General features: G+C 40.3%; 1 protein-coding gene across 1 annotated transcript; it reads right to left on the bottom strand.

Annotated features, from left to right (window-relative positions):
* Positions 1–4544: 4544 nt before the first annotated feature.
* Positions 4545–7643, bottom strand: LOC112274278 (xyloglucan 6-xylosyltransferase 2). Its single transcript, XM_024503601.3, has 2 exons — positions 5654–7643; positions 4545–5474 (listed from the first exon to the last, which is right to left on the bottom strand). Exons 1-2 carry the CDS (start codon positions 6510–6512, stop codon positions 5017–5019), a joined length of 1317 nt encoding a protein of 438 aa, XP_024359369.1. The 5' UTR covers positions 6513–7643; the 3' UTR covers positions 4545–5016.
* Positions 7644–9937: the final 2294 nt, after the last annotated feature.

The raw sequence follows: 9937 nt of genomic DNA, 5'->3' as shown, positions 1-9937 counted from the left end.
TTTGATTTACAAAAGAGCCCCAAAGTTTCATAGATGCTCGGTTTTGTGCCTCAAGGTCTGATTTCGATTTAGGTTGATAATTGGTTTTCTTTGGATATCAAATTTCTTGCCTTTTTGAATTAATTTTTATTCAAATCAACTCTTAACTTCCTCCTATATATGCTCATATCCTTTATTTTTATAATCTATCTTTTTTTGCCTTATTTATGGTCTTATAAAGTAAGTAGAAGCCTACTTTGCAAAAAGGTAGTATTTACACCTTTAGTTTTACTTTCTTTTGGACTATTGTCTATTTTCTAAGATAATTTGCTACAATATTTGAAGTAAGATCTTCTATAATATAATAACTTCTTTGTCCTTTTCACCTATTATTCATGTTATATCACAACAATGTAAGAAGTGATTAGAATTCAAATTGCATATATATAAATAGTTATCTACACAAGCTAGTGTAAGAGTAGGAAGTGGCCAACTTGGGCAACCTAAAAGATATGTAGGCCTCATAACTTCTTACTTAAATTCTTCTCTTTGGATAATAATAATATAGCACTAATTATTAGATATTTTACTTTAAAGTATTTTACTTTTCTTTTCTTTTTATTTCCTATTGTTCTATCTCTTTTATTTTGTTTCTTGTCTAATTCCATAGAATGATTTCACTTAGCTTAGTAAAAAGTCTTTTTTCTTCAAAAGCGTTTCTATCTTAAGAGAATTAATATTAGAAGATTAGAGTAAAACTAATACTAATCACAATCTTTTTATGAGTATTTTATTTTGATTCTTTAGCACTACTCCTCTTAATTTTGATAGAATATTATAACCAAATAGACTAATTTTAGATAAAGGCTTGCCTTTAAAGCAAGAATTCTAAATTCTCTACCTCTTTGAGTTGTCTCAAATGGATGCCATATAAGAGTCACATAAATGTTCCAAAATAGAATCTCTAATTCAAAACAATCCAAAAAGAAAAAAAGGTAACCAAAAGAAGGAGAAGTAGAAAAGAAGATTATGACAAGGAAGAGAGGGGTCCGGGCCACCCAGGATCTCGTCTCTCTTGTTTTGATTTTTGTTTTCCTCTTCAAGTTTTTCACGAGCTTTGGGCACTCCGGAACGGTTTTTTTTTTTTTTTTTTTTTTTTTTTGCCACTCTTGCATTGTGGGAGTGCTGCTGTGCAGCATTTCTTGATCTCTGGTTTTGTTTTTTTTTTTTAATTTTGGAAATGGCCCTCGGACTCTGTCCCTTCGCAGTTTTTTTCGCTGGTCTTTTTGTGTAAGTGCATGTGTGTAGTTGCGGGTATTTACGTAGTTCCGTTGGGTGGTGCCCAACGCAGGTGTATTCGTTGTCAATTGTTCATTATAATCGGTATTTGGTTTTTTCCTTGCTTGATGAGCGGTTGGCATATAGTATTGGGTTCAAGGTGGCAGGGAGGGCTTCCGATCTCATGATTCAACGGTGGTGTTGCGGCTGAGGACCAAGGTTGCTATCATTTATGTTTTCTTCTTTGCGGAACATGTCGGAGGAGAAGATGCGATGGAGTGTCAACGAGGGCTTAATTGGGTTTGTAGTAGCTGCGGTGCTTGCTGATTACGAGTCGTGGACAAGGACAATGGCTATTTGTGCTTCCAAGTTCTCTGGATGTGGCTTCGTTGATTAGGTGTGGAGGCGTGGAGGTTGGTCATCAGTTGTTCTCTCCTTCGCTTGGTGTTGTTGATCTAGTGGACTTGAAATGGTTTACTTAGCCAATTAACTCGACGATTGGCCTACAAAGGGAGATGGCGCTTCCTGGTTCAAATTTACTCAATCTGTGCGTCGATGGCAGCGCATCGAGGTGGTGGTTCTCATTTTTTTTTCAAAACTATGTGTGCGGCATCGACGACATTTGAGCTTCCACAACAGCGATTTTGCTGCGCCTGAGTACTACGATAAATCCGGCTAATTCCAGCACTTGTGTGCACGTTGTAATCTGTGCCAGTGTAGGGTTCGTTGAGGTCTGAGAGAACTCCACAAGAGTGCAACACCCTGGTTTTCCAGTGATCAGCATTTCGTCGGTTTCTTTTTAATTTTTTTTTCCCTTCCGATTGTTGGTGGAGGTCAATGTTATCGTCCACGCGTTGTTTTGCATGGATCTGGGAGGTTCTTGTGATGAGGTGGTTGTCCTCGTTGACGCTGGCTGAATCCATTTTTTCCTCCCTTCATGCAAGATTCTGGCAAGTTACATTGATGCGATAGATTTTTCTTCTAGCTGCTCGACGATATTGAGCAACGGCAGCAGCAAGCAAGCGCCTGGTCTGTACTCGATGGTGTGGGGAAGCCATCTGGGAAATCGTCGACAAGTTGGAGTCACGATCCTCCATTGGCAGCTGCAAGGTCGAGAAGGCAACAGTGGTGCAGCAGTTTTCATGGTGGCTGGAGCTTCTACCCATCCCTTCTGTGTGGGTTCCAGAAAGAGGATTCCGCTCCTTTGTGCTTTAAGTGCAATTGGGTTTAGATTCGTTTGGGTGACTCAGCGTGTTGTTGTGTGTCTCGGGAGCTCGAGGTGTTTTCTTTTAGGTAGTCGGTGGTTCTGGAAGTGGCAGCTGCTTGTGGTGGAGGGCAGCTTCTTCCATTAGCTGCAACCAGTGCGAGCTCCTCCAGCTGGCAGAGACGCGATTAGGATAGCTTTTGTTGGACGGGAGTTAGGTTAGAACTGGATTAAAAGTGGATGTTTTTTTATTGGATAAAAAATCATGCAAAGGATGAATTATTTAAACATCGATTGAATTTAAGCATGGATGAGTCTTAAAAGTAGATGATAAATTATTCATATATGAGAAATTGAATGAGAAATTATTCATGGATGATCAACTATATATAGATGACTTTCGTTAATGGATGAAAATTAATAAAAAAATAAAAAATAAATTATTAAGAAGTAAGAGATGGAGTTTCTTTAAGAAAGAAAGGAATTGATAAGAATGAAGATAGCTTCACTCTTGCCTCTACATACACTTACCTAAACGCTATGTGGCAACATTCTATAGGACCTCCAACATGTGTTCAATTTGCGAGATGCATGTCTTAACTTATAAGGCAATTTTCCTATAAGTGCACCACATTGTTAGCTTGTACCATAAGCTACCAATACGTATAATATGTGGTTAATTTGTTGGCCAAGTTTCTAACCTATCAATCACTTATAAATATGTATAAAGGTGAAACCGTGTTTATAAAACTTCTAGAAAGCTTTTCTACAAGATATTGTCCAATTGATCTATTTTTTATTTATTTCTACTTATTCATATTATCTAGATAATTATATATATATATATATATATATATATATATATTCATGACAATAGTTGTAGCAATATCACTATGACAATCACCTTGATTTTGTAAATAATATGGTTTTAATTGATTGAATAGGCTTCAAATTTATGAAAAGATGAAGGAAGGCACTTAAAGATGTATTTATTATGCATCTTTTTTATTGGTATTTAATTACATATTTAATATTATTTTATGGCATTCAATTGCCATAAATTTGAAATTTATAAGAAACTTTAAAAAAAAACAAATATCAAATATGGAACAAATTTGGTGTATATAAAAATCTTTATTTACATAATATATTGCATTGTATACCTTTGCTCATCAAAATAGAAAAATAATTTATAAATATTTCCAAGAGTTACATTTCTTTTTCTTTTTATCTTTTTCTTTTTTTCTTATCTTAAAATATTTTCATACAAAAATAAAATAGTCTTCAAGGCGCATTGTAGGCTATTCCAATGTTACTATCTAAGATCTCATTGCAAGGCCTTCACAACACTATTCTACAAACTTATAAAAATGCACCACCATTCTAAACTTCAAAGATCTTTGCAAGGTCTTTTATCCAAAAAATTTAAGCAAGACAAAGCTGCAAATCATGTAAATTTTTTTAAAATAAAATTAGAATTTTGTATCACATATGTTTTATTATAGTAAGATTTAATTTGATATTGTAATTTACTATAAGATTATAAAATAGTCTTTGTATAAGAACCAAGTACTATTTTCTTTTGTCGACTTGTCTAAAAAACTAGAACAATTTAGAAGTTCTTTTTTTAAATGCCATCTAAGCATATTTTTAAAGTTATTAAAGATATTTTTAATATTTTATTTTCTAAACTACAAAAATTTATCTTCAAATTAAATTTTTAAAAAAGTGTTTCCAATAAATTGTATTTAACATAAAAGACAATTTTTTCTAAAATTAAAATTTAAAATGAACTCTATGTTCATTTTAATAAGTTGTGAAGAGACATACATTACTAAAGAATTGTAGTATGTAATTATTTTTTTGTGTTTTGTCACTACTTACTCTGTTAACTTTTTCTTTTTTTCCTTTTTTCTTTCAAGTATGAATAAGATAATTACTATTACTTTAAGGAATGATATCCTGTCTCCTATCTCGAATATGATGTAAAATAAATATTCAGGGACATTTCTGTGTATATACATGTATATGTACTAACTGTTACAAATAATGGTTAGAATGTCTTCAATTCTCATAGCTTGAATTAGGATGAAAATTTAACTGTCAAATTTATAATATCAATGTATACAACCAATACATACTTCATTAAAATTTAAAAAACGTCAAAGGTACGTAAATCCGCTGCTACAATGAACAGTGAAGACGCACGAGACACGTGAACGTCCACCAAGTTTCTCGTGATGTAGCTGTGCTATAAATGACCGATTTTGAAAGGAATATATAGAATTCTGAGAGCGAGTTCGACCAGCACTGATTCTGAGACAATGGATTGAACGCAACTGTCTCTACAATACATGTGAGAACAAGGTAGATGCTGAGAGAGGACCCCAGGCAATGGCTCTGGTCTCTCTTGCATCTACTATCTCCCGTCACAAGTGGCAGGGGTATACAACTTCAAACTGACGCCAACAACTGCGCGGTTTTTGCCGTAAGAATGAGAAGAGACCAAAACTCGCTTCCATGTTGCATATAAGATACCTTGAGACACCAAACATCTACTCAGTCGAGGTTAGTGTGTCCAGACTCTTTCCTTGCAGCTCCAATGGATGTGAAGTATCCTCTCTTATTCTTACTACTCTAGGCGAGCCCAGCTTCCTGTGCCGGAAACCGAGAACATCCAAAATCTGATTGTCAGCGAACGTGAAAGCCCTCGCCATCTGCTTGAAACAAGTATCCACAGGATAGTCCCCTCCATTCTTCACACAAGGCTTGCACCCAACGAAGTGCGTTACGAATGGCCACCTGTCGTCTCCAAACCCAGGATGACTCTTCGCCATGTTTTCCTCGTACTTTCCCACCAAGTCCACCCAGTAGCCATGCAGGTAGTACGAATTCTCCAGAAGCACCTTGTTCGCCCACTCCTGCCTTTGGGCGATCAGCAGATGCACCAGAGCAGATTGATCATCAGCCTCGAAATTCGTCCTTCCGACCAAGCTCTTCGACAGCATTTCACCTGGGAGATCAAACAAAGTAAATTAAAAATGCTCACAATCCTCCGAAGTACCATCTCACAAAGATTGTGAAAACTATCCAGCCCCATGGCACATGCACTAAGAAAAGCGGGATAATTCAAAGATTTCAAAATAGCGAAAAGAAACATTCAAGCCAAAACAAATAGGGCAGCATGCACACCTGCTCGATTCCTGATCACCCCCTTTGGTCCCATGGGTGCCCAAGCGTCCAAAAGGTCCAGAGACCATTGACAATTGCGAATGAAGAAACTCCCGGTGTTCAAACCCGTCCACAGCTTCTGCTGATATACTTTATCGTCAAAGCCGTGCAACACAAGATTGTAATTATTGTACTTCTCTAGAGGCACCTTGAAGGACATATCCGTGAACAATGCGTCGCTGTCCATCCACCAGACCCACTCCATCTCCGGATTCGTTAACATAAGCTTGCGTAGCAGAGGTAGTTTCGCCCAAAACCCTGTCATCTCTTGGTCTAAATGCGCCATATTATAAAAAAAATCGATGTTGTGCAGTCGTGCGTAGTCAACTTTGTTCTTGATGGACTTCAGCAAAAAGTTATCACCTTCGGCGCTCTCGCAGCTGGAAGGCTGAGAGCCCGTTACAAGAAGTATGCGCGGCTTCCGCTTCAACTTTGGAAGGGTCTGACTGTTCTCGGATAACCATTGCTTCCTCTGTTGGTCCCAGTCGCTGACTTTAGGTCCGAGGCTGTAAGGTTTCTCCGGATCTCTGTTTGATTCCTCCGCATCATCAGAGTAAGACCCATCAACTAAGGTCTCCTCATCAATTTGATTAAGAACACGGACGGCGTGATACTCCCGCGTGGCCGACCTGAGATGAGCTCTCAATTCTTCAAAATCTTGGGCAGGAGTTCCAAAATTTCCTGCCCCAATCGTTCCGCGCAGCACCAAGATAGTCATAAGCCCGCACAAAACTGTAACTTTCATATTATTGATGGTTTTCTGCAACCGCCGTCCTTTAGGCGTCGACAGCGATCGCTGAATAATGCCGGGGGTCTTCATCGCAACAAGCGTTTACAAACACTCCCGCGGAGATAACAATGCAATCTCTCCGGCAAGTTGCACAAACAATTACAGTGGAACAGCTATAAACATCATCTTTACTGCCAATACAGGTGTTAAGTTACTAACAATGAACTCAAATCTCAATGTTGATGCAACCAAAACCTTCTATCAATCCGACGAGCGTCCTAGCCTGGAACTCTGCTAAAATAATGTAACGCGGTTCATTCAAAATGTACTGGGAGTCAAAGACACATCTTGAGATTGATTTGGATTCAACGCAAACAGCATATTCTATCGCCATTCAATGTCACTACCCTTGCGACTGGCTGTAACGAAGCGTTACCGAGGAGAGTTTCGATCGAAAAATGTAGCGCAGAGAACGACTCTGGCCCTAAAGGCACGCCTCCACTTAAATAGCAAATGATGGGCAAGGGAGCTTGGTTCAATACAATTTCCAAACCAAATATAAGTGTGCGAGGGATAGAACCTCAACAAACCTATATCGCGTCAAAACAAGCATCCAGCCATGCACCACGACAGCTGTGAAAACTTCTGGCAAACAAGAAATCCTCCTGCGAGACTTTGTAACCAGCTCAAATCTGTGTTCCGTACGTGGCTTCCGCACAAAGAGTGAAACAACTAGCACTGCGAATGGTGAACTGAGTATGATGTGTCACACGACCACACAAATCGGCGATGCGGCTGCAGAGCTCGGATAGAAAGAAGTGTGCGTTAAGAATCAACCAAGGATTCTGAATACCACAAGCTAATCACCATGAAATGTCCACACCTTTAGCGGAGAGCCATGGTGGCTACAAAGAGAGGCAAGCACAACACCTTGCACCCAGGCCGCAATCAAACGTTCCTTCCAGCGATAATTGCGGAAACAATCCGGTTTCTAACCTTAGGCCGAGAGGGCGCAAGTCCCGGACAGTGCTAGGGCTCCCTGGGGCGGAAGGCAGGCGAGCAGCTCTGACAGCTACGAGGCAGAGGATGCCACGCTCGGACGCACAAGACTAAAGGGGAGCCAGCAGGAGTAAAAAAAGAGAGTGGGGGAGGAAGGGGAGAGTGGGGGGGGGGGGTGGGCTGCCAAAGAGGCAATCACCACGACGGGCAATCATGCACTGAGCTGCTGCTGCTGCTGCGATATGGCATGCAATGCAATTATATGAACCCCGCAAATATCCCCACGTTGCCCGGATCGCATCGTTCTATATGCCATCCAATTAGTAGCACACAAAACACGGCGTGGCTATGGCATCAGTTTTAACCCCGTGCCTTTTCACACTCACCGTGGCTTACGCGGGATCGGGTCCCTGTGTAGAACGGGCACCGCCTGTGACCGTCAGATGGAAAAGCGGGGCGCAGGCAGGCATGAGTGAGGGGACGTTGCACAGGGTTCGGGTGCCAACGTGGCAGCTCCCGAAGTGGACCGAGCACGCAGGAAACTAACTCAGAGGCCCAACCCTCCCCCCCGCACACACACGGGAACATGGAGGCACCAAGAGGGAGGTTGGGAGGTAGGCTCGGGAGTAGCCTTCCTCCGCAACAAGTGGCAGCGACCTGTTGAGACGCGGATCCCTCCCCCCCTCTCGAACGGGCGAGCTTCCCGGAACGGGGGCTCTGCTGGCTTGCATCGCGTTGTAGGGCCCCAACCACCACCACCACCATCACAGACAGACAGAGGTCTCTTTGACCACTCCCCTTCCTCCTCCTCCTCTCTCACTTCTTTCTCGCTCCCTTTTCATTTGGCCGAACGGTGCAGAATGCTCTCTCCCTCTTTTGGCTGTTTTCATTAGGAATGGTGCACCCCCCCGATCCCTGCTAATGCTGGATATCAACGCCTCGGCAACGCTGTCAGAATAGGAGGACCAGGCTCTCCTCCTCCGTCCCCAAACTCACCTTCGCCCTCGTCATCACCATGCTTCCTCTTGCTCCCCATGCGCCTCCAGCTGATCTTTCCGCTGCGCTCCTTGTCACTACCTTTCCTGTTGAAATAGTTTCTTCTCCATGGGTACCAGGCCCCACATTCCACCACCACCGCCTCCACCAAGACACCAATCAATGCAAGAAGAAGCCTAAAGAAAATCTGGTTGCTCCTGCTAATTGAATCATTATTTTCTTGGCTCACTTGATCCATTAAACCACCCCATCAATTCTAGCCCTCTAAGCTCTCTTCTTTCATTAGAATTTGTTTCAACTTAAATTACACTCTTGGAAGAGGCTTAACTGTTAATTGGAGCTATGTGCTACAGACATGAAAATTCTCAGTTACCCATCTTCACTTGACTTGAAAGGCAGTTTTATCACACACTTGGCATGACTCTGTAACTTTTGGATTGAGTTTGCTGCAGAGATCAAAGTTAGATTAAAGCCCAACATTCATTCATTCATTCATACATGCATGCATGCATTGAATGACTTACTCAAACAGACACATTCTTACATAATAAAGCTTACAATGGCCTTGGAGACTGGGAGAGCACACACCCAGCTGAGTCTCACTACACCTCTCTTGTTTCTTCCTAGCTCTCTATGAATACCTGCCACAGGTATCAGGGTTTTTAATGCCATGGCTTTTAACCACCCAAACATGTTGCCCCACTCACTGCACAAGTTAATTGACCATGTTCCTGCCATCATCATGCTTCTCCCCACAAGGACACAGTCATATCCTCTCATCTGTCAATATTGATTATCAGTATCTACTAAATTACTTGTGAGATGAGTTGGCACCTTCCATGGCAGGCATGCACTCACTCACCCATTTGCAAGTGGATGAAATTCAAAATTGATTATTTATCTTTAAATGTTAAAATTTGAAGATAAATAATCATTTTCTTCTCATACTTTTGATCAATTATCAATGATATATTCAAATATACATGTTACCACAAATATGTATATATATATATATATATATATGTATTTGTTACCACAAAAAAGTATTTTCAGGTGAATATTTTACAGCAAACAAATACATGGAAGTGCTGTGGGACTTTTATTTTTTTCATTTTTAGCATCATTGATTTGGAATACAAGTGTAATACTTGGATGCTTTTTAATCTATTATGTCTTCCATTTGTGTGGTGCACAATAATTTTTGTTGTCTTATTTACCCATTTATTTAAGAATAGAATGATTTTAATTGCATTAAAATTTACTGCCTTCTGCATGTGCTACAGTCAAAGGTTGTAATTGTTCAGTAATTGTAAGACATGTGTGTTACAGTAGGAGTTTTTTGTTGGTTGCTGATTAGTGAATGAGCATGAGTGAGAGAGTCATGTATATCAATTATGGATGGAAGTCTTGGCACTGAAGGAATGGGAATAGAATAGAATAGAATAGAACACAACTGTAATAATCATGAATGAAGTAGCATGGGATGAATGAATAGCTATGTCCAGGTGCAAACCATTTTG

This window comes from Physcomitrium patens, chromosome 21 (assembly GCF_059467195.1).
Source record: "Physcomitrium patens ecotype Gransden chromosome 21, ASM5946719v1, whole genome shotgun sequence".
NCBI classification, from domain to species: Eukaryota; Viridiplantae; Streptophyta; class Bryopsida; order Funariales; family Funariaceae; genus Physcomitrium; species Physcomitrium patens.
The sequence above is the reverse complement of the archived record's forward strand: the minus strand, read 5'-3'. Positions and strand labels throughout refer to the sequence as shown.